Source organism: Chiloscyllium plagiosum, chromosome 36 (genome assembly GCF_004010195.1).
Source record: "Chiloscyllium plagiosum isolate BGI_BamShark_2017 chromosome 36, ASM401019v2, whole genome shotgun sequence".
In the NCBI taxonomy this organism is placed as follows: domain Eukaryota; kingdom Metazoa; phylum Chordata; class Chondrichthyes; order Orectolobiformes; family Hemiscylliidae; genus Chiloscyllium; species Chiloscyllium plagiosum.
The window spans coordinates 968,161-993,616 of NC_057745.1; the positions used below are offsets into that span (position 1 = coordinate 968,161).

Here is a 25,456-nt window from a genome sequence, read left to right on the forward strand (position 1 = left end):
TGCTCTTGCTAATTATTGAGTCAAGTCGATTTAATTTCCACGACACTGTATTCTCCGCCAAAGTTAATTGCCTTTCTCTTTCACTGAGAAGAGTCCCAGTTTGTAAAGAGCTGCCTGTAAAAATCCTCTTCAAGACAAAATTCCTGGCATTAATGTTTACAGAGCCGATTTTGGTGAAATGAACCAAGTCTAGAGGGAATAATTTGTTTTCAGTTTTTATTAATAAAACTATTGAATCTCAGCATTCTGCCACTGTCTCTTTTAAATGTTATTTGACAGATTTTTTTTGATAAACCCAGTGAAGGAAAGCACTTTCAGAGAGCTGACATGGATAGGATGGGCTGATTGGCCTCTTTCTGTGCTGCATAGTGTTACAATTCATTAAACACCTTGTTAATGTTCAAATGTATACAGGACGCACTGCAGTAATACACCGAGGCTCCACTGACAGCACTTTCCAAACCTGTGACCTCTACCATCTGGAAAAACAAGGGCAACAAATACACTGAGACACTACCACCTGAAACTTTTCCTCCAATCCTGACTCACCATCCTGACTTGGAAGTATATCGCTGTTCCTTCAATGTTGCTGGATCAAAGTCCTGCAATTCCTTCCTTGATGGCATTGTGACAGTTTCTACCCTACTGTTGTTGGAATACTGAATGGACACACAAACTCTTTTAACATTCGCCTGTACCTGCGTTTTTGTTTTTGCCGCTGTTTACCTATTATGTACTATCTATGTTACTTAACTCTGTGATCTGCCTGTATAGCTCACATGACAAAACGTTTCACTGTGCCTCATACACGTGACAATAAATTCAATTCAATTCAATTCAATTGTGGGTCTACCCAAAGCACATGGACTGCAGCCGTTCAAAAGGTAGCTCATCACCACCTTCTCAAGGGGCAACGAGGGACGGGCAACAAATGCTGATCCTGCCAACAACACCCATATCCCATGAATACAGGAACTTCAGAAGCCAATTTGAGCACAGTAATATCCCACACACTACAGGTGATCTGTTTTACTAATAGTGACTGACAGATACATATGGTCCCATGACACTGGAGAAAATTCACTCGCTATTACTCAGAAGTGCAATTTGTGATCATTTACATTGACCCGAGAGGATGGCAAGAACCTTGGTTTAATGTCTAACCTGAAAAACCTCTGACAGTGCAGCACCCCCTCAGTGCCTCACTGCTCGCCTCAGCCTGGAGTTTATACTCAAGACTCTAGTGTCCCCGAATCCACGACCTTCCAAGTCCACGGGTGAGAGTGATCCCCACTTTCCACCGGTGACCAAAAGTAAGAAAAGTGTGACTGTAGTCGCATGTATAAATCCAGCAATCAATTTACACTCAGCAAGATCCCACCAATGAGGTTATTATAAGTAGGTTTCATCATTTAGGTTTTTTTCATTTTTTTACAGGATGAGGACGTCACTGGCTAGCCAGCATTTATTGCCAATCCCTAATTACCCAGAGGGTAGTTGAGAGTCAACCACATTGCTATGTAGGCCAGACCAGGTAAGGATGGCAGATTTCTTTCCCTAAAAGACATCAGTGAACCAGATGGATTTTTCCAACAATTGGCAATGGATTCATGATCATCATTAGACTCTTAATTCCAGATTTTGTTTGAATTCAAATTCCACCATCTGCTGCAGTAGATTGAAATCTGGGCTCCTATAACATTACCTGGGACTCTGGATTAATAGTCCAGTGATAACATCACTAGGTCATCACTTCCCTGAAACGATGACCTGGTAAGAACATTTTTTTTTTACATTCAGCTATTTCTGACAAACCACACTGGAGTTTAACTGTGTTACTGTAAACTTACATTGATTTGCTTGGGTTACAAATCAAGCTTGTACTTGCTTGCACTCTTAATGTCAGAGAGCATTTTACTCAAAATAATCTGGAGAAGCTGCTATTAACTGGTGTGTGAACATGTTTTTAAACAGGTTCCACGGAGTGACATTGATCTCAGTCAGGTTACAGTGCATTTGTCAATCTCAGCCGCACTAATGTTATTGTTTCTACTGCAGTGAGCTCACATGAGAAGCTTCCCCAGGGAGCCTGCACTGAATCTCACAGACAATCATTTGGAGACTGTCAAGATTGTAAATACAGTTTCATACCAATGTTATGTGGCTTTTAAGGGACACTTTCTGGACAGGGCATGAAGGAGTGACACGCAAGGGAGATCGTCAGGGCGGCACGCTGGCTCAGTGGTTAGCACTGCTGCCTCACAGCATCAGGGACCTAAGTTCAATTTGAGCCTTCAGCAACTGTCTGTGTGGAATTTGCACCTTCTCCCCGTGCCTGCGTTTCTGCCGGGTGCTCTGGTTTCCTCCTGTAGTCTGAAGTTGTGCAGGTGAGGTGGATTGACCATGGGAAATTGCCCATAGTGTCCAGAGATATGTAGGCCAGGTGTGTTAGCCATGGGAAAGGCAGGATTATGGGGATAGGGTGGGATGCCTTTTGAAGGGTTGCTGTAAAACTTGATGGGCTAACTGGCCTCTACCTGCACGGCAGAGATTCCAGGATTCCTATGTCAGAGAATCATGGGTTCAAATCCCAGATCCTGGGATCTGAACACAAAATCCAGTCTGACTCCCAGTGCAGTACCGAGGAATTCTGCTCAATTGCAAATTGCATTTCTTAGATAAGGTATCAAAGCAGAACACTGTCAAGTGGATGTAAAAGATACAATGCATTATTTCAGAGAAGTGCAGGGGACATCCCACCTTCCCCAACCCCTTCAACCAAATAGCCATGACCACATTAATGTTATGGGATTATAAATTGGTTGTTATGCTTGTTTTCCCTCATTCACTGGCTGGGTCTGTATTTACTGCCTATCTTGCATTTCCTACATTACAACAGTAATCACACTTTACAATTACTCAAATGGCTGAAAAGTGTTTGTAGATTTTCTGAGGTCATCAAAGGCACTATATAAATGCATAATGTGGAGGTGCCGGTGTTGGACTGGGGTGGACAAAGTTATAAATCACACAACACCAGGTTATAGTCCAACAGGTGTATTTGGAAGCACTAGCTTTCAGAGCGCTGCTCCATCATCAGGTGGTTGGGGAGCAGGATCATAAGACACAGAATTTATAGCAAAAGGTTACAGTGTCATGTAACTGAAATGATACATATAACAAACCTCAATTGCTGTTAAGTCTTTCATCTTTTCGAATGGATTACAGGTTTCAGTTCATTGATATGCAAATCCCAGAACTTCTTTTAAGTCACAGTCTCAAGATAAGTGAAGATTTTATTAAAAAAGGTGACCTTTCAGCTCAGACAATGCATTAAAGGTGAGGTCAGAGTCTGTCTGTATTCCAAGCTTGACTCAGACTGGTTCTATTTCCAAAGTGTAATTTACAAAATATTATATGGACTGACTGTTTGCACTGACTGCCTACTGGTTGTGTATTTTTTGAGCAAAATAGAATGTAACTGTAAATATAATTTAGCAAATAGGGTATTGACAGGGTAGATAGAGATAAGCTTTTTCCCAGGGTGAAGGATTCAATAATGAGAGGTCACGCTTTCAAGATGAGAGGTGAAAAATTTAAGGGGAATACACGCGGCAACTGCTTCACACAGAGGGTGGTGGGTGTTTGGAATGCGTTGCCAGCAGAGGTGGTAGAGGCAGGCATGGTAGATTCATTTAAGATGCGTCTGGACAGATGGATGAGTAGGTGGGGAGCAGAGGGATACAGATGCTTAGGAATTGGGCGACAGGTTTAGACAGTAGATTTGGATCGGCTCAGGCTTGGAGGGCCGAAGGGCCTGTTCCTGGGCTGTAAATTTTTTTTGTTCTCTGTTCTTAAATACAAATTCATCCCATAGACTTATATGTGTGTGCATGTGCGAGAAAAAGAGAGACTGAGTGTGTACATGTGAGTGAGTGCATGTGAGTGCATGTGAGAGAGTATGTGTTTGTGTGTGTGCAAGCTTGGTAACGTGTGTGAGTGTGATGGGGTATAAGCCTGTGAGAAATTTGTGTGTTGGTGAGAGTGTGGGGGTTATATGTGTGCGTGTATGAGAGCGGGTGTATATGAGAGGGGGTCTGTGTGAGTGTATGTCAGAGTGTGTGTGTGTGCATAGGTGTTATGTGTATCTGTACTTGTGTGTGTGAGAGAGATTGCATAGTGGTAGTGAGGTCACCTGCTGTGTGACAAGAATCCAAGATCCTCGTTGAGGATATCCTTATAGGTACCGAACTTGATAGCAAAGGTGGTTAGTTGTGGTAAGTGAAGCCTATAACAGTGGTTACTGCAGGGGGTTATTGGAGGATATATTTAACAATCAAGGTTTGTCAAAATATATCAATTTGCTTGCCTGACACTGTAATCTTTTGCTATAAATTTTGTGTCTTATGGTCCTGCTACCCAACTACCTGATGAAGGAACAGTGCTCCAAAAGCTAGTGTTTCCAAATAAACCTGTTGGACTATAACCTGGTGTTGTCTGATTTATAACTATAAATGCAAGGTTTTTTTGTCTACTATCAGTACAAGCTCTTGCCAAAGCACGTTTGTGGAGGTATGAAGGCAGGACACCTGACAGTCTCTCGTTAAGCCAATGCCCAGGTGAGAGTCTCCTGTGAAACTGTGCCCAAAATATGAGTCATCCTCTTTCAAATAAAAGACAGATGTTATTTCTTCCAAAGATTTGATGCAGGTCTCCACTTAGTCTCTGGATCTGTGGTGATGTAATCACAATTAAAAAAACATTTTCGAAAGTGAGTGAGCCAAGACCTTACAAACTGGGAATAATGTTGATCCCATTTCTCTGGGACCCAGGCTCCTTTAAATTTACAGTTTAACAGCCCCCTGTGGGAAGATAGAAGAATGTGAGCTGCCATTGTTTCAGAATGGATTAAAAAATCTGGAGCAGGGGTCAAATATCCGTGAGCTCTCTCGTGATCCAATGAATCAACAATTTTGAACTGGGAAGGTTTAAATGTCTGTGAACCACCCCAACACCTCTATGTTTGTGTTTTCCATGACCTTTTACCCTGTCTCAACCAAAAATAAAACCAGGTCATGACCCAGGGCACAATTTTGCCAATTGTACTATTTGCCAGTACATCACATGGTGCGTGGTCACTTGGCTCCAATGCCAATCACTTCCAATGCCCAGAGTAGAGTCTCATTGGGATCTGTTGCTCATCCAGATAAATCCAGCGCAGCTACTTGGTAAAGTCAGGACTTCCAACATTGTTGAAAAGAGGGACCTACACCAAAGCTTTTCATCTCAAACTCATCAGGACATATGCAAGAATGCCAAATTTTAAACAATCACAACAATTCATACCACAGGAAAAAAGGAAGTTGATTAATTACCAAATTCTGATAGGCTAAGGTGTTACCATGGAGAAAGCAATGAGGAAGCATAGCAAGCTCCCAGGTATCTCAAGAAGCAAGACTTGAACATAGTTTTTTAATGGCAGAGAAGTGGGTATGACTCTGGGTATGAGAGTTAATTACAGCACGGATAATTCAGCCATAAATACCTAAAAGTCAGTTGAGACAAGTTCAAAATTCATCAACACAAGGAATTTTAGATTTGGGTTCAGCAATCAAAACCACTGATTTGCCATTACTTGATTTCAATTTTCTTTTAAATTAATTTAATTCATTCTTTGAGGCCTGTGTTCATCAGTAATTGATTAGGATCAATTATGTCATCTAATGACCCACGATGGGGCATTTCAGAAATAATGCGAATGTGTTTGAGCAGGATTTAAGCAGAATTCAGCTCCACAAAGTTTGCTGTGATTTTCCGGCACATTTTCCGAATAGTGCCTCCGGCCTCTGACCCAATCCTGTTGACCCAGGGATTGGTTCCTCACTCTGACCTGGTCCAAACCTGCCATTTTCAGACGGACCTTACCTTCCATGATGGAGATGTGCACCGCTCTCCTGCGAGTCCTGGGAACACTGCACAGCCTCGATCCGTGAGAAATGGACGGGCAACTGCGACTTGGGACCAGACCTGATCTGGAGAGGGAAGACATTAGCTCAGGAGTTTTATTACCCAGGGGCAATTTGAGTGTGTTTGAACATTGAGATAGAAACAGAACCTTAATGATCATAAAAGGTGGTTAACTGTGGTGAGTGCAGCCTATTACAGTGGTTACTGCAGGGGGTTATTGGAGCTGACAGATAGTTAATGGCAGACACTGAAGCCTAACAATAGTTACTGGAGCCAATGGTAGTCTTTCTGAGTCAATGGTAGTTACGGTAGATTAACATTAGTTACCTGAATTGGTTGTAGTTACTGTGAGCTGCTGATAGTTTCTATGGACTAGTGAATATTACCGCAGTTTAACAATGGTGTAGGAGATTTTAGTCAGTGAGTAAAAATTGCTAAGCTTCAAGTGGTACAGGTTAGAAATGAAATAGAGAGGCAGTGAACAGCAAGTTAGATGTACAGGAGACCTCAAAGTAAGTGGAGATGTTGGGTAACAAGGTATCACAGAGTAATAAAAGAATAAAGCAGCAGAGACAGGCACAGAGTGATCAGAGAATAAAGACAGGACTGGATGATATCACTTAAAAGTGGACACAGGTTATCACAAGGTAAAACAAATCCATCAGAGACAGAGCACAGAGGACAATAAGTACAGAATATGAAGGATACTCAAAGAAATGGTGATGATACAGCAAGCTTTTTGTCTGGATTCATCTGCACAACACAGTGAGATAGGTTCTAATAAACGTTTAACTCAGAGTCACTCGAGTGAACAATCTTACCTGTGAATTTCTGGGGGGCTCCTTTTAATCTTTGCACTGGACTCGATCACTTCCTTTGCGACTTTCCCACTGAATGCAGTAACAATGGAGCCATAGAGACAGTGTCAGTACAAGGGAACTAACAATCAGACACTAATTTATTTTATCATTGACCTGTTAACACAGTCATCATTGCCTGGCTTTATCCTGAGGCAGGCTGAAGAGGCATGACCTATATATTTTGCAGATGGAGATCTGTGTGGGACTAATCAGCCATACCATAATAATTGCCTTCAATTATCTCTATGCTTAACTAAACAGCTTTCAATGGCCATTTGTAACTAATGTCTGTTAAATGTCACTTTGAAAAACACGATAAGATTCCCCCAGTTGCAAGGCAATTAGAAAATGTCATTTTTTTATAACTGAATTGCAATTGTAAATTTTTCTTTCACATCAGCTTTGTATCTTCTCCAGCTTCTACACAGACACTCAAAAGCAACACAAAATTCTGAGGTTAGTTCCTTAATATCACAGAAAGTCATCACCAACCCTAGCTCCAAACCAGCCAACCAGCTGCCTGGATGGTGACTCTCCCTGTATTCATTTAATGCCAAATACGTTTCATTCTTTGCTCAGTAATTGGTTTTATCCCATGGGTTTCCTTCCAGTATCTCCTGAAGAATCGAAATAAAGGATTAGTTTTCAGTAGCCACTACTTACTCTGATTATTTACCTGTATCGGAACCGGCTTCCTTTGAAGAATAGGTTGCTGCTTGAAACTGTCCGAACCTGACTGGACTTTTCAAACCTGGTCGACAGCAAATAAACTAACAATGTTCAACTCTGCTACAATCACCCAGCATCTTCAAAACATCTGGGAATCACCCTGTTCCCCAAACTGCCACCCCAAAACAAAAAAAATCAGTCCCAACATTCAAACAGAGCCTTTAACAACAAAGACTTACATTGATATAGTATTTTGTTGCACTAAAAATCTCCCAGGCTGCTTTGCAGGGATGTGATAATGCAAAATATGACACTGTGCTACATAAATTAAGATGAGGACAAGTGATCAACAGCTGGCTCAAAGTGGTCAGTTTTAAGGAGGATCTTAAAGGAACAAAGGGAATTGTGGAGACGTTGATGGAGGATTTCCAGCGCTCACAGACCCAGGCAGCTGAAAGCATTGCTGCTAAATGGTGATGTGTTTAAAAACAGGTGTGCTCGAGAGGCCAGAATTGCAGAATAAATCTTGGAGGGTCGTAGTTACAGAAATTGGGAGAGGCAGGTCCATGTATGAATATCAAAACAAGATTGAGAATGTTACGCGTAAGTCATTGCTGGATTGGGGGGTTAACTTAGCCTAGTGAACACAAGAGATGGTGTGAAATGGGACATGGTGTGAGTTAGAATCTGGGCAGCAGAATGTTAGTTGAGCATGAGTTTACAGAGGGAGAAATGGGAGACGAGCCAGGTAAGTATTGGAATTGTCTAGTCTGGAAGTAGCTGGAGGTGAGCTTCAACAACAGATCAGTTAAGGCAGGAGCAATGGTGGGTGATATGATGGAGTTGGCACTGGTGATGGTATCAATATGGGGTGGGATGTTTAGCTCAAGTTTAAACAGAACCACATGGCATGAACCGTTTGATAAAACCATAACTGCAATGTTTAAGGTCATACACCGCAATATCTATTCTTCATAAGAGGAAGAAATAGTCTATTCGTTTTATAAAGCCAGATTAGAAAGAAAAATCCTCTTCAAATACATTTATGGCATCCAGTGATCAAGATTATTCTCAATATAATATACAAGTTAGTAATCTCCCCCTGGCAGCTATCTCCAAGATTTGGTTTGTGATTTAGTGACTGGTTTCTTGTCTCTGACTCAGAAGGTTGTAGGTTGGCGTCCCACTCGAGAGTGCTAGCACTCACAGCAGAGTGCCCAGGTAGTGTCACACTGTCGGAGGTGGTGCTGGTGTTTCTGTCAGTAATGGAGCCCAGAGCCTTGGCCCTGAGTGCACTCCCAACATTTCCAGAACACCCACAGTGGCAAATTCAGTCAATTAGATTGGCAGTTGCCCATCCCTGAGCCCCATTATTGCACAGTTAACCAAGCATTAAATCAGCGAGCAATAAAGCCACAGGAGTACTCACTCAGAGTGATTAGAATGGGAATATTCCTAACACAGGAAGAGGGGGAGGTGAATACTATTAATGTATTTAAAGGCATGCTGGATAAACACACAAGTGAGACATGAATAGAAGGAGGTGGTGTTAGGGTGAGAGGAGATAAGGAGGGAGAAGGCTCACACGCTGCATGGACTAGCTTTGTGGCCGTTCCCTCTGCTGTAATTAATTTGTAATAAAAGGCACTTACTTGTAAAATGCTTGATTTTCCACTCCGCATTTCCACAGATGCTTGCAAGCTTCAGGTGTTGGCGCAAAGTATGTCAAAATAATCTTTGATTCCTGATAATGTAAGCAATAAAATAAATTATCTTGTCAAAAAGCCCTAAGAAGAGAATTTTCAACTTGTGCAGCTTTACCTCAATAATTTCACAGGATGCAGTGCAGTTAGGGAGGGAGTTCCATAGGGTATTGAACTGGAAACTAGGTAAACACGCGAGGGAGAAGGTAATAGAGGGAAAAGCTACTAAGTTGAGATGAAATCGTGATGGGAGGAGGCTTGTGTGGAGAAGCCAACATGGATCAGGACAGCCGAATGGCCTGCTTCTCCGCTGTCCGGTTTTATTTAAGGTCAACACTTTATCATCACTGGGTTCAAATCCTGGAACTCCCTCCTCAACAGCATCGAGAGTCTACCCACAGCACACGCCTGCAGCAGTTCAAGAAGCAGCTCACCCCCCACCTTCTCAAGGGGCTAGTAGGGATGGGAAATAAATGCCTGCCAGCAATGTGCAATCCAGAATTTTTTAAGAAGGTATTGAGTATAATTCTGATAAGTCCTTGGTTACGAAATGCCGATTGTGTCAGGTGTTGAGCAGTACCTCGCAAATTCAGAGGGTCAGGAAGTAAATATTTCTGCAGTGATTCGATGATGAACTACATTAGCTTGAACACTGGTAACTAATGTTTAAACAATGTTAGCATTTACCTCTTTCTGAGTTGCATACAAATTAAATGTTTTCCCTTCAAACTTCATCTTGTTGACATCAGCCCTGAAAGAAAGGGAACAGTGATACTGTTAATCAGAAAACTCACTCAATATTCAAATAGCAACCTCCCCACCCCCCACCCCCATTGGAGTTGACTCGGAGGGGCAGGTCCACCATTTTGGAAACCAGTGGGCAAGATCCCATAGCCTGATAGAATCCAGTCCCACAGTCACCTTTATTCTGTGTCACTGCCTGTGGGAGACCCACCACAAGTTAAACAACAAGAAAAAGCTTTTGCTGACACTAGGCAAGAGGGATTTCACTGTTTCTGGGTAACAAAAAATGAAGAATCTGCAATATGGACATTTGTAACAGGAACTCAGAAATGTATCAGACTCCTAGAACGCGCTCCCCAAAGGTGTTGTAAATGCCCTCCAACCTAAGACCCAGAGGAGTTCAGAGAGGCAGTTCAGCACCACCTTCCCCAGGGCAATTAGGGATGGGGAAATAAGTGTCCTCACACCCAGCTCAACATAGAAACATTGTAAATAAGAGCAGGAGTAGGCCATTCGGCCCTTCAAGCCTGCTCCCCCATTCAACATGATTATGGCTGATCATCACCCTGTTCTCCACTTACCCTCTGATCCCCTGATCCTTAAGACTGATATCTAACTCCTTCTTGAAAACACTCAATGTTTTGGCTGTAGCGAATGTAACGTGGTCAGCCGGGTGGATATCACAGAATATGAGTTCCCTGATTGCCGCTGTTAACCTGGTCCAATCAGGGAGCCCTGGCTGACAGATATAAACAAGAGTGTCTGATCACACAGCATTGCCTTTTGTGAAGGGCACTGCTGGTCACTGGCCACTCGAGTGTTTTTCTATCTTCCTGGTGGTGGAAATTGAATAAAGATTCGTACACCTTGTGTCTCTCACTGTGTCTCACACCTGCACACACACACCACGGGTGCTAATGAAAAAAAAGAAAGAAAAAAAAAACAAGAGTGTCAGAAGTTCTGTTCACTCTGAGAGCTGGCTCTGAGGGAGCTGGATCAGGGTCAAGGACACTCCATGTGTAAACAAAGAGTGACTTAGTGACAGGATATTGGCCTTGGTGGAGTTATTTCGTTGCCATGAACCCCTTTCTGCAACAGAGAATTCCACAGGCTCCACACCCTTTGGGTGAAGACAGTTCTCCTCATCTCAGTCCTAAATGGTCATTTCTGTTTCTTTAAACGGTTCTGGAAGACCACATCCATGAATGAATGAATAAAGCTGTTATCCCGCTGGTATGTTTTGGCTGGGAACAGCAGCAAAGTTGTATTTTACTTTTGAGGGAATAGCAGAAAACATCACTGCACTAAACCAGGAAACTGTTTACTCACCATTTTATAAAATGAATCCTCTTGTTTCCTTGTAAGACCACAAATCCAGATGGAGTGAAGGCTAGGAATGCTGCATTTCCTGAGACATCCTACAGGAGAAATGTTCACATTCAGAAATGCAGATCTTTTTTACTGATATTTCCAGTCAGTTGTTCTGATACCATTAGGGCTGTCTGGAAGGGTTAGCTCGTCCCCCTTCACATTTCTTTGCCTGACATCAGAACTGTCGAGAACTAGAGGCTATAGGTTCAGGATGAGAGGGGAAAGATATAAAAGGGACCTAAGGGGCTACTTTTTCACACAGAGGGTGGTACACGTACGGAATGAGCTGCCAGAGGAAGTGGAGGAGGCTGGTACAATTACAACATTTAAAAGGCATCTGGATGGATACATGAATAGGAAGGTTTAGAGGGATATGGACCAAATGCTGGCAAATAGGACCAGATTAGTTTCGGATATCTGGTCGGCATGGACAAGTTGGACTGAAGGGTCTGTTTCTGTGCTGTACATCTCTATGATTCTGTGACAATGCTTACCCCCCACCTGTCTCTCTCCACTACCCAGACCATTACTAACCCTGACACATCAATCAGTGCACGTTCAGGTACCAGCACTCACTGGCAATTCAAATTATCCTAGATGGAGTGGCAGAGAAAAAAGTTGGAGACTGAGACAGAAGGGAAGGAAAGATAAAGGGAGAAAGTACAGAGAGGGACAGAGTGAGGAAAAGATAAGAGAGAAAGAGGAGAAAATGAGACTTGCACCTAAAGACTAAAGACATGGCTGTTAAATTTGCTGATGACACAGATAGGTAGGAAGGTAAGTTGTAGGAACAAACACTAGCTAATGAAGAATAATGAAGGAAAATATATAATTGTCTGTTTTGTCAGGACGAATAAAAAGGTATATGAATTGAATTGTCAGATTTCCAAACTGTGAGGCAGAGGGATCTAGGTGTCCTTGTGCATGAGATGCAAACGATTAGTATACACGTGCAGCAAGTAATTAGGAAAGTGAATAGAATGTTACAGTCCAGTGTGAGGGGAATCAAATACAAAACTAAAGAGATTATGCTTCTTTTATACAGAGTGAAACCACATCTGGAGTACAGCATGCAGTTTTAATCTCCTTATTTAAGGAAGATTACAGATGTGTTGGAAGCAGTTCAGAGGAGGTTTACAGGTTTAGATTACTTACAGGTTTAATCCCTGGAGTGGACACATTGTCTGATGAGGAAAGGTTCAACAGGTTAGGCTGTGGCATCTACTGGGATTTAGAAGAAACAGATTGAAACCAATAAGATCCTGAGGAGTCTTCACAGGTGGACGTGGAGAAGATGTTTTCTGCTTTGGGAGAATCTAGAACAAAGGGTCACTGTTCAAAAATAAGTAGTTGCCCACTAAAAACAGAGATGAGGTGAAAATGGTTCTGTTGTAAGTCTTTGGGAATCTCTTCCTGAAGGCAGAAATGGGTACATTCTTGATAAGCAAAAAGAGGAAACGTTATAAGGACAAGGTGGAAATGCGGATTAATCAGATTAGCCGTGATCTCATTGGATGACAGAGCAAGCTCAACAGGCCAAGTGGTCTACTCCTGGTCCTAATTCCTACATCTGTACATATGAGAGAGAGATGGGAGGGAACAGAGAGAGGGGATAAAAGTGAGGGTAGCAGTAAAGGCGACAGGGAGTGCACAGAGATAGAGAGAGAGAAAGAGGAAGAAAGTGGAGATGGAGGATAAAGGGAGAAGAGGGTAGAGTGAAAGAGGGAGGTGAGGAAGGAGTGGAGGAGAGAGGAGGGGAGAGGGAGTGGAAGATGTTTACTGACTGCAAGAACAAGCTCAATCTGAATGTGAATTGTACCAAAGGTTGTGAGGTTTGATTGGGAGCTGATAGCTCACAGTCAGGATCAAGGCGAGTGTCTACAGGTGGGACTGGATTGATTACAAAGACTCACAGCCTCCATGCCCATTCAAAGCTCCTCTCTCTATTACTGTCCTGTTACCTTGCAGGGATGGGGATCCACTCCATATGTTTCCAACGACTGCGCTTTCTTCAGGAAGTTCAGTTCCGCTGTATCGGGAGACTGCCCACTGCATGGGAAATAATCCAACAGGTCAGAGGTCAGACGTGTACAACTGGAAAGGTGTTGTGTTTGTCACTGGCAAACAATACACCAACTGTCAGATACTAAACTTGGCTGAAGAAAATGCTTGCATTTATATAGTGTCTTTCACAACTTCAGTCCATCTTAATAATGTGTGTGTCACATAGTGAAAGACCTTCTGAAAGTATACAGGAGTGGTTCTTCCTGGAAATGACTGCCACTTGGAAAGATCCAAGTGATTTGGAAAATAATTCCTCTCAATGAACCTTAACCAGAACCTTAACTCCCAGTAACTAAGGACCCAGCAGTAGGGGGAACCCACTCTTGAATACTCTCTCCTGAAAAACGTCTGAGGCTGGGGATCAACTGAAACTATCAAAACTGAGATTGCTAGATTGATGTCAGACCAGAATATTGAGATAGGGAGCCAAGTCAGAGAAATGGAGCTCAGATACAGAGATGCAGAAGCGAATGAAATGATAGGACAGATTGAGGGGCTGAATGTCCTCCGATGGCTCTGGTGTTTATTCTGATTAAGGAACCAGAACAGTATCCCAGCAACATCTTTAAATTGTCATCCTTTATCACCAAAGGCTCTGGCCCATTCCAGAACGCAGAAACTGCTGATATAATCTGCAAAATGAACCATGAGCCTCCAATGTTCCATTAATGGCCTCGAGCAGAGCTGGTAAATCACTAACCCAAAATCATTCACTTTACCCTAAGATGTAGAAGATATCCCCATCCCATCCCATCCCCAACTGAGGCCAGTTGTCAGTCTATGTCAGTTTACTAAGTGAGCAATAAAATCTTTCCTTCAATACACAGAGTCCCAACCCTTCCCAATGCTGCCCCTTGAGATGGCTGCAGTGAGGAAGAGATGGCTGTGTATTTGTTTGTGGGCTTGCCTTTGCACAGAAGGTCTGGGAGAGAGAAGTGGTCGATTTGTCAAGATTCACCCTGCGCAGGGATGCACACGGAGACAGACAGTGACTGCTGACAGAGGGCCATCAACTCGGTGAAAGATGCTCTTTAGTCCTCCTGAAACTCAATGGGCCTCAGTGCAAAGCGTTGTCTTTGACTGAGTGCTGTAGCCTGGCGCATTCTCAGGTGTAGAGTGTGTGGCGCTAAGGGACACTCTGCAGCTTGGGGCATCTGCTGGACTTGTGCAATGGGGGTAAAACTGGTGCGTCAGGCCCTTCACCCTAATATACATCGAGGGGCTAGAAACTGTCAAAGCTCCAGGATCTACAGCTGTAAAAGATATTGCACATATTAAGGGTTTTGAAACTGTAGTGAGACAACTCAGGCAGGAACACAGGAATTAGGAGGATTAGGCAATTCAGCCCCACCAGCCTGTTCTACCATTTAACACATTATGGCTGATCTTATCCTGGTCTCAACTCCACTCCCCTACCCACACCCCTTTATCCTGCTTTTCATCAGAATAATAGCAATTTTTCTCCTGAATCTGTTATGAAGATGTGGGGGATGCTACACCTTTGAGAGTTTAAAGCTAACAGAACTACCTGACAGCACCAAGTGTTCTGCATAAGGTAACAATGTAACGCTGGTTGAAAGCTAGATTAGCTGGTTGCCTGGAAATGACAAAACAGATTTGAATTAAGCCAATCAGTTTAAATTATACCCCAAAAATACCAAACTCCAATCAAGTTTGAATTTAGTATATTAACAATCTTAAAAGCCAATGACACAATCCGATGCTTTGGAGGTATAAGATTGGGAAAATTGGACAGTTAGGAGGAGAACTGCCAACCATGAGCATTTGCAGACTGCCTGGAGAATAGCTCTCTGAAAGGTACCTTTATCGATCAGTGACCTGTGAAGCAGAAATCCCTAAGAAGAAGAAAAGAAGATTTGACACCTGGCTGGTTTTTGAGAAGTTGAATTTTTGGTAAAACTTAATCAGGGGTTTTATTGGACTAGTACTGTAGAAAGGAAAGTAAAAGATAGGTTAGAGGAAGGAGTTCTAAGTAGTTGTTAGTTAATTATTCTCTGTTATACTTTAAGAAATAAAGTTGCTAATTTTTACTTTAAATAGTTCTTAGCCTCTCGAATTTTTCACAGATTACTGCATGGGATAAATCTTTTCTGTGTTGCTGGTTTAAATTAAGCAGGAGGGTTTACCCTGTGTGGTAACAAATCTGTTGATGGCTTCTACCTTCACTGCACCCTGGGGTGGTGAGGTTCACAGATTTACAACCCTCAGAGAGAAGTAATTTCTCCTCATCTCAGTTTTGAACCAACCTTCTCTCACTCTCTATCCATGACCTCCTATTTGAGTCTGTCCCACAAGGGGGAGCATCTGTTCCATGTCCACCTTATCAATGCCCTTCAGTATTTTATACACCTCAATCAGATCCCCTCCTCCTTCTCCTGAACTCCAGTGAATACAAGCACAAGTTATTCAATTGCTCCTCATCCAACAGCCCTGGAATCAATGTGGTGACCCTCCTCTGAACTGCCTCCAGTGCCACCACATCTTTCCTCAAGTAAGGAGACCAAAACTGGACACAATATTCCAGGTATAATCTCACCAACACCTTATATAATGTAACAATGTTTCTTTACTTTTATAATCCAGTCCTTTTACAATAAATGCCAGGATTCCATTTGCCTTTCTTATTATATGCTGCACTCACATACGCACTTCCTGCGATTGATGCACAAGGACACCCAGATCCCTCTGCACTGATGCACTTTGCAGCTGCTTCTCATTTCAATAATAGTTTGCTCTTTTGTTTTTCTGGCCAAAGTGGATAACCTTGCATTTATCCACATTCAACTCAATCTGCCAGATTCTGGTCTATCAATAGCCTATCAATATCCATCTGTAAATGAACACATTCTCCAGCAGGTTCAAGAACAGCTTCTTCCCTGCCGTTATTAGACTGCTGAATGGGTCTCTCTAACTTCAAATAATGTTGATCTTGGTTTGTGCACCTCGTGTGCAGTGTAACCTCGTGTGCCTCACTCTGTCAAAGCACCCTATGATCAGTATGGCCTCGTTTGCTATGATCTGACTATACTGCTCGCAAAGCAAAGCTTTTCACTGTACTCAGGTACATATGACTACAATAAATCAAATCAAATCACTGCCTGCTTTCCCACCTATTTTAGTATCATCCACAAACTTTGCTATGTTACACTCTGCCCCTGCTTGCAGGTCATTTATAGATTGCAAACAGCTGAGGTGCGAGAACTGAACCCAGCAGCAGCCAACCAGTTACGTTTGCCACCCAGAGAATGACTCATTTTTCCCGACCCTCTGAATTCTATCAGTCAGCCAATCTTCTATCCAAGCCAATAGTCTTCCCCTAACGCCCTAGGCTCTAACCTTCTGGATGCGTCTTTTAAGCGGCATCTTGTCAAATGCCTTGTAGAAGTCAAGATACACCACATCCACCAGATCCCCATTATTCACCTCGCTGGTTACATCCTCAAAGAACTCCAGCAAGTTTGTCAAGTACGTCCTGCCCTTGCTGTAACCGTGCTGATCTTGGTGAATTGAGCTTTGAACAGCTATGTATGGAGAAAAAAATGAATTCTGTTGAACTTCATTTTGAAATGTTTTAAAATATACTTTCAGAAATTCAATGAACAAAGTATATTTTTGGGAAAAAACACCTATTGATCCATGAGTGAGTGATGCATTTTGAAAGGTGCTAAAATGAGGCATTGCTTGCCCTCTCAGATCAACATAAAGATCCTGTTAATCTGCTTTGAGGAAGAGTAGAGGTGTACTCCCTAGCATCCTGGTCAATTTTCATCCTTCAGCCAATATCATTAGAATAGACCACCTGCTAAATTATCTCAGTGCTGTTTTTGGGATCATGTTGCAAATAAACTTCTCCATTACACAGTGATTACAAGACAAAACATACCTATCTATTTGAAAGAACATATTGGGATAGCTAAAGGGTGTGAACAGTGCTTCATAAATGCGAGTCCTCTATTTCTCTTGAACTTTCTGTTCTTTCATTCACATCATCCTCTCAGTACAGTTTCTTGTAATTCCTATAAAACTAATGCACATACTGTACCTAAGTTCAGCTTTGTGGATCTCAGCAATTTTTCGTTCCAGTTTCTCGGAATGTTTAGGAAAGAACTGGAATTTGGAGCTGTATCCTTCTGGGTGTTTTCCTGCATCATAGTCTCCAATTTCAGCTAGAATTGAGAACATCTTAAAATAAACAAAATAGTTTAAAAAAAAAAGACCTTTTCCGCAAATTCTAAGAAACATCAAAAATCACCTTGTGCAAAGTTGGTTATCAGTTAATTAATGTAGATTCTCAGCACTCACTTTACTGAGCAAGACAGCAAAAACAGAATGAGGGTGACAGAGAGAGAGAAAATGGGATACAGACAGAGAGAAAGAAAGAGAGAAAAAATGAGAAGATGAAGAAAGAAAAAAAAGAGGCAGAAAAACAGAAAGATAGAGAAAGGGAAGGAATGAAAGAATGAGGAAGAAACACAGAAAATGAGTCAGAACGCGAGAGGTGAGAATAAGAGAGAGAGAACCAGAAAGAGACAGAGAAGAGAGCAGAATGACAGAGACAGAAAGCAGAGACACATCCCCAAAGAGATTGACAAAGAGAGGGGGAGAAAGAGAGGCTTAGATTTTGAGAAGATTTGTAGTTCAGATTTGAAACGCTAATGTTGGACTAGGGTGTACAAAGTTAAAAATCACAACACCGGGTTATAGTCCAACAGGTTTAATAGGAAGCACTAGCTTTCAGAGCGCTGCTCCTTCCATCAGGTGATTGTGGAGAATAAGATTGTAAGACACAGAATTTATAGCAAAATTTTCTAGTGTGATGTAACTGAAATTATATATTGAAAAAGATCTGGATTGTTTGTTAAGTCTCTCATCTTTTAGAATGACCGTGTTGGTATCAGTTCTTTCATATGTAAATCACAAAACATTTTTTAAAAACTACATTCTCAGGTGCACTTTAACAAGTGGTGTCATGTCAGCCCAGATAAGGTATTGAAGGTGTTAACTCCCAGTGAGGCTGTCTGTACCACAATGGTCAGACTGATTCTAATCTAAAAAATGGATTTACAGAATCTTACATGGATTCATGCAGTTTTTGAGCAAAGTAAAATGTAATTTTGCAAGTACAAATTCACTGCACAAACTTATACGTGTGTGTGTGGCAGGAGGGAGGTGGGGGTGGTTATGAGCATCTGTGAGAGGGTGTGAGTGTAGAGGGGTTTAACTTGGTCAGGGTGTGTGTGTGTGTGTTTAATACCAAAAAACCTTGTCACGGTAGACGCTGCAAGCCGTGTCAGAATGTCGACATGGACACCACCATTATGCATGGGGACACCTCCTGCCATGTACATCGCAGGTACCCATGTGACTCAGCCAGCATTGTCTATCTCATATGCTGCAGGCAAGGATGCTCTGAGGCATGGTACATTGGCGAGACAAAACAGAGGCTATGACAACGGATGAATGGGCACCGCGCAACGATCAACAGACAGGAGTGTTCCCTCCCGGTCGGAGAACACTTCAGCGGTCCGGACATTCGACCTCGGATCTTCGGATAACCATCCTCCAAGGCGGACTTCGGGACAGGCAACAATGAAAAGTGGCCAAGCAGAGGCTGATAGCCAAGTCCAGTACCCGTGAGGATGGCCTCAACTGGGACATTGGGTTCATGTCACACTACAGGTGACCCGACTGCACTATACACTCACAAAAACAAACGTGCACACACACAAACACACACTCAGTCAGACCCTCTCTCATACACTCACACATACACTCCCACACACTCTCTCACATACTTAAACTCCTTTACACTCACACACATACCCACATGAACACATACACATATATGTTTGTGGGGTGAATTTGTACTTGCAGACTTACATTTTACTTTGTTCAAAAACTGCATGAATCCATGAAAGATTCTGTAAATCCGTTTTTTAGATTAGAATCAGTCTGACCATTGTGGTACAGACAGCCTCACACGGAGTTAACACCTTCAATACCTTATCTGGGCTGACATGACACAAACTGTTAAAGTGAACCTGAGAATGTAATTTTTATTTTAAAATGTTGCAATTTACATATGAAAGAACTGAAACCAACATGGTCATCCTAAATGATGAGAGACTTAAACAATTTGGGTCTTTTTCAATATATAAATTCATTTACATCACACTGGAAATTTTTGCTATAAATTCGTGTCTTACAATCTTATTGTCCACAATCACCTGATGAAGGAGCAGCGCTCCGAAAGCTAGTGCTTCCAAATAAACCTATTGGACTATAATCTGGTGTTGTGTGAATTTTAACTTTGTAGCTCAGGTTGAGGTTCTGGATGTAAGTTTGCTCACTGAGCTGGAAGGTTCATTTTCAGATGTTTCGTCACCATACTAGGTAGCAACATCGATGAGCTTCTGGTGAAGCACTGGTGTTAGTGACCTGCTTTTTATTTATGTGTTTAGGTTTCCTTGGGTTGGTGATGTCATTTCCTGTTCTTTTTCTCAGAGGGTGGTAAATGGGGTCCACATCGATGTAAGTGTTGATCAAAAAACATATCAACAAACGCATCGACTTGGACCCCATTTACCACTCTCTGTGAAAAGGAACAGGAAACGACATCACCACAGGAACTGACATCACCAACCCAAGGAAACCTAAACACATAAGTAGAAAGCAGGTCACTGACACGAGTGCTTTGCTGGAGACTCACTGATGTTACCTAGGATGGTGACGAAACATCTGGAATTGAACCTTCCAGCTCAGAGAGCAAATGTACATCCAGAGGCTCAGATATAATGAGAGGACTGAAGAATGAAGAGAGTCAAGAGTGAAAGGAGATAGAGAGAGGAGAGGGTTTGTGAAGAGTGAAAATGACTAATCAAAAATTTAATACATCTGACACCATAAATTATAACATAGGTACAAGTATTACAGTCTGAAGCACTCTGTTCAACTCCCTTAAGATTAAGACAGCGTGGACTGAGATTAATCTGTGCAACAAAAAGGTGATCCCTCCCAGCTGCTCCAACCTTACCTCAATTCATTCTATCATTTCCTTCTGATCCTTTCTCTTTGTCTCTATTACTCCCTGGGATAGTGAGTTTTACTCCAGGTAAAGAGCCTTTTCCTGCATTCCCTGCTGGATTTGTTGGTGACTAACTCAGATTTATGGGAAGATGTAACCAAAAGAGAAATTGCTGGAAAATCTCAGCAGGTCTGGCAGCATCTATAAGGAGAGAAAAGAGCTGACGTTTCTAGTCTAACTGACCCTTTGTCAAAGCTGGGAGGATGTACTTGAACAAAGAATCTATTTGGTGCGATTGTGTGGGCCGTGTGAGCCAGAGAACTGGGGAATCTGTCTGTTCTAGCTGGGATCACAGTCACTTGTTGCAGCCAAGGGTTGTCATTGACTCCAGTGCCCAAGAGGTGGCAGCATTTAGAGCCTGTTGAACAGATGAGATGCTGTGCACTCGGTAGAAGTTTGCTGCTTTTCCTCACAACTTTGTCATGTCTCAGCCTTGGACTTTGTCATGTCAAAAATGTGCCAGCCTTGGAAGCCAGGCTGTCATGGGAATTCCATGAAATAACGGAGTGGGGGAGGGGGGGGGGGGATTCTTATTTTTCTGAAAAACCAGCTTTTTGCAATTTCTGAATGTGCCACTCAATCCCATCAATCTACTGCTCGTTATAATAAATTATCCCAGCAGAGTAAATAATGAAATTAAATTTCAACAAAACCTATGCTGCATTGGCATTTAAGCAAATGGCTCACACCCTTAAAGGAGAGGAATGTGTCCACTATAAAGGCAGTGAGCAGCTTCAGCAACCAATCAGTGACTTGTACCTTCATCACATGTTTTAGCTTTCAATGATCTTCGGCCATGACTGACACACAGATCCTTAATTCCTCATGGTGTTTCCACACTGACTCTAAACCTTTCTCACGCATGATCAATAAAACCTCACGGTTACCCTAACTGTTTCTGTCAGCCTTGCCTCTGCAGTAGCTGTCAGATAGTTAGCTTCATCATGCAGATCACCAGCATCCACCTCCCCAACTCAGACTCTGGCCTATCTTAGCTCAGCGGTTGCTAATGTTAACTCTACTCTCATCTATTCCCCACTTACACCCTCTGTAAACCCACCCTCAGTAACATTTCAGCTGCCCCTTGTCCTAACTCACACCAGTCTCATTAACCCATTAACCTGGTCCCAGGGTTGGTAATACCCTAACTTTAAACTTCTTACACTTACTTTTCAAATCTTTTGTTGGCTTCTCCAATTGCTATCTCTGTAACCAAGTACCAACCCATTTATATAACTTCCTCCAGACCCTACACCCTTCCCTATCTTTGTAACCTCCTCCAACCAAGACAACATCCAAAATTTCTGTAACCTCCTCCAACCTCGACACCTCTCCCTAACTACGTAAACTCCTCCAAACAACACAACCTTCCCTAACTCTGTAACCTCCTCCAACCTCCCTATAAACCTCCCTAACTTTGCATTTATCTAACTATGGCCCCTCACACATGACTGACGCTGTTTGCTTCATCATCAGTGACCATGCCTTCAGCTGCTTGGGCCCTAAGATCTGGAATTCCTTACCGAAACCTCTCCCATCCCGATCGCTTCCTTTAAAACACTCCTTAAAATCTCTCTTTGCCCACATCCTGATATCTCCCCATGTGCCTTGCAGTCACATGGTGCTTGATGATTACTGCCATGATGCACTTTGGGCTGTTTTATAATTTTCAAGACTCAATGCAAAATGCAATTTATTGTTGTAGAAAAGGAACAAAGTCTTAATTACCTTGCAGGATGTAGGCTGCGAGCAATGCTGCATCGGAGGTCTTACAGAGCAAGCGGCCATGATACAGATCCCTCTTTATCTGAAGGAAGACCAGATACCTGTGAAGAAGCACAAAGCATCAGTGGCCATGGGGAGGCATAAACTCTGGAGGGAGAGAACACCTTCGACACAGGTTGGAAATCAGACCAGGGATATCGCACCAGAATCAGGGCAGCAAACAGAATCTATAACAATATTTTATAACAGGAAGTGATGAGATATATTTGCAAAACAAACGATAATTTAAAGAAAGACAGGAATGAGATTAATCGGGATAGCCTTTTGAAAGAGCTATCAGTGGCATCTTGGGCCAAATGGCCTCACGCTGTGGAAATTCTATGATTTAATGATGCTGTCATGCGCAGAGTGGAAAATGATAGAATTGCTTGAGAAAATACATCACACAGAGTGTTCAAAACAGAAACAGACCATTCAGCCCAACTGGTCTAAATTGCTGCTCCCTTTACACTCTATTTGTGTCTCCTCCCACCTCCTTGCTCCTATATCACACCCTCTTGGCGTATCCTTGGTATTCCTCTCTCACTCATTGTTTTTTCCAGCTTCCACCTGAATATATTCATGCTACTGACATCGGCCTAGTGTGCTCATGTGTTTCACCCTCTGGGTAATGAAGAGGATTTTCACTGAAACAAAGAGTGTTTTCAGATACGAACTCTTGTTTCCTGATTTTCCTTACCTTCTTCATGGTGCTCAGTGAGTCATTTGGACCAGTTCCAATCACTGGCCTAGTCACTATCATTAACAAAGCTCATCCCTTTGTGATCAAGATGCAAGCGAGTAAGGTCAGAAACATAATAGAGGGTTTGGCAAACTCCTTATTGGATACTTTATTTGGGGCATTTCAGGAACTGAGTTGAAATTGAACTGTTTGGTGGTGAATAAAGAAATTTCTTTGCCAATTATTCAAATCCAGATTAATATCGTTTGCTAAAGTACAGAGGATCTCTGCACTGTAGTGTGTACTTATGGATGGATATTAATGCACTGGAAGCAGTTCAGGGAAGTTTTTTTATTACATTCATGCCTGGAATGAGTGGATTGCCTTATGAAGAAAAGCTAGATAGGCCAGGCTACCTCTAGAGCTTAGAAGAGTGACTTGAAACATTTCAGATCCTGAGGGGACTTGACCTAGTGAATGGTAAAAGGATGTTTCCTCTTGTGGGAGAATCGAGAACTAGGAGTCAGAGTTTAAAAACAAGGGGTCACCCATTTAAAACAGAGATGAGGAAACATTTCTTCTCTCAGAGGATTTGGTCCTCAAAGGCAGTCGATGCCTTAAAATCTTTAAATATTGGGGAGAAAGATTATTGGGGATATGCAGGAATGCAGAGTTGAGGTTAAAATCAGATCAGACATGATCTTATTGAATAGTAGAACATGCATGAAGACTCAGCTGAGGATATGCAGGTCCTCGGCCTCCTTCACCGCCACTCCCTCACCACCCGACATCTGGAGGAAGAACGCCTCATCTTCTGCCTCAGAACACTTCAACCCCAGGGCATCAATGTGGACATCACCAGTTTCCTCATTTCCCCTTCCCCCACCTCACCCCAGTTCCAAACTTCCAGCTCTCATTTATCTCTCTACCCTTCAGGCACTCTGCCTGTATTCCTGATGAAGGGCTTTTGACCGAAACGTCGATTTTCCTGCTCCTTGGATGCTGCCTGAACTGCTGTGCTTTTCTAGCACCACTCTAAACCAACAACACAGGAACTACCATCCACATCTTTGGCCACACCATCACTGACAATGACACAGCTCACTCACCACAAAATCAAACACCTTCTATTACATAATCCCTATTTACATATAGACAAAGACTTAGTCAATACTCACCTAACTGTCACTGAATTAACATATAACCATCACCCATTTTCTCATTTAGTTACAGCTATAACTCTCTCTGCCAGATCCTCTTCGATAATATCATCTGATTCAAGGAGGTTCCTGAGGAGCTGGGAGTGTGGTAACTGCAGGAACTGCTACATTCGGGCTGTACATAAGCATTCTGTATTTTTTTTAAAAATCACTGCAAACACATTCAGGGTTACAGCACCAAGGCAAACAGGTGAAATTAAGATAAAGCTCAGCCATGATCTAATTGAATGGCAGGATAGAGTCGTGGGCTGAATGGCCTCCTGCTGTTTCATTGCTCAGGAACCACCACATTAACACTAACTCGAACAACAGGTGCGGGTGTCTCAGATGGGTCAGAGCTTTCTAGTGGATTGTCCAGTAACTGGCACCATCTGATCACCGTCAGCCAGAGGAGGAAATGAGAAGCTGAAAGAATCCAGATGAAATGTTTGGGTCTCCAGGGGAGGGACAAATGAATGACCATTGCCACTAAAATGGCTCAGTGGGTTAAAAGAAGCCAGAGCTCAGGGGCAGCTCTAAACCTCCATTGACTGAAACCTGATTCAGGGATTCTTACATTGACCTTCCTTAATTCTGCTCCTTCTTCGCCATTTTTTTTAATATAGAATTTGAACAGATGCTCAATGTTCCCTCAAACACTACACAGAGGACCAGTCATCTACTCGACAGGATTGGCCTGGAGTTTCCTGGAATTAAGTGCTCACCTCCTGGATGCTGCTGGGAGCAAAAACCTAGGCAAGGATTTGTATTTTCGATTTAACTCTCATTGAACATTCACGTGTTACTGATTAAATATTGACGCTGAGAACAAAGAATTGTTTGACCAAGAATCAAAGAATCATCCAATCACAAAGGGTAGGCTTGTTTCCCCAACAGTTGGGATGGAGGCCATTGGTGAGCTGGGGATCCAAGGCTTCAGAATTTTGCAGCATACCCCCACCGTCCACCCTGACCCTTCACACCACCTCACCCCCCATCCCAACCCCACCTCAAACCCCAACCCAAATCCAACCCCTGTCTCACTCCCATCCCCAACCCCATCTTCCAACCAACTCCCATCCCTCCATCCCACCTAATGTCCACACCCACCTCCAACCCTATCCCACCCTCACTGCAGAATGCAGTTGGGTTAACGTCTCATCTGAAAAGGCTTCACCACTGGCATTGCGACACTCCCTCACACTGCATCAGGCACGTTAGACTGGAAATACGCTTGTTGTTACATAGAGTCAAGAATAGTCAACCAATCCACTTCTTTTCGCTTCACCTTATCATCTTTCTCTCACACACATATACACACAGACACA

At 42.6% G+C, this 25,456-nt stretch overlaps 1 protein-coding gene across 5 annotated transcripts in view; it reads right to left on the reverse strand.

Annotated features, from left to right (window-relative positions):
- Nucleotides 1–25,456, reverse strand: part of LOC122540881 (FERM domain-containing protein 5) — a 249,103-nt gene that overhangs the window by 26,715 nt on the left and 196,932 nt on the right. For all 5 annotated transcript variants that reach the window (XM_043677108.1, XM_043677107.1, XM_043677109.1 and 2 more), the window contains 9 exons: nucleotides 22,212–22,309; nucleotides 17,442–17,565; nucleotides 13,276–13,363; nucleotides 11,273–11,361; nucleotides 9,887–9,950; nucleotides 9,149–9,240; nucleotides 7,504–7,578; nucleotides 6,789–6,857; nucleotides 5,926–6,032 (listed from right to left, as the gene is read on the reverse strand). In XM_043677108.1, coding sequence (XP_043533043.1) covers nucleotides 5,926–6,032; nucleotides 6,789–6,857; nucleotides 7,504–7,578; nucleotides 9,149–9,240; nucleotides 9,887–9,950; nucleotides 11,273–11,361; nucleotides 13,276–13,363; nucleotides 17,442–17,565; nucleotides 22,212–22,309 — 806 coding nt within the window. The remainder of the gene's footprint in view (nucleotides 1–5,925; nucleotides 6,033–6,788; nucleotides 6,858–7,503; nucleotides 7,579–9,148; nucleotides 9,241–9,886; nucleotides 9,951–11,272; nucleotides 11,362–13,275; nucleotides 13,364–17,441; nucleotides 17,566–22,211; nucleotides 22,310–25,456) is intronic.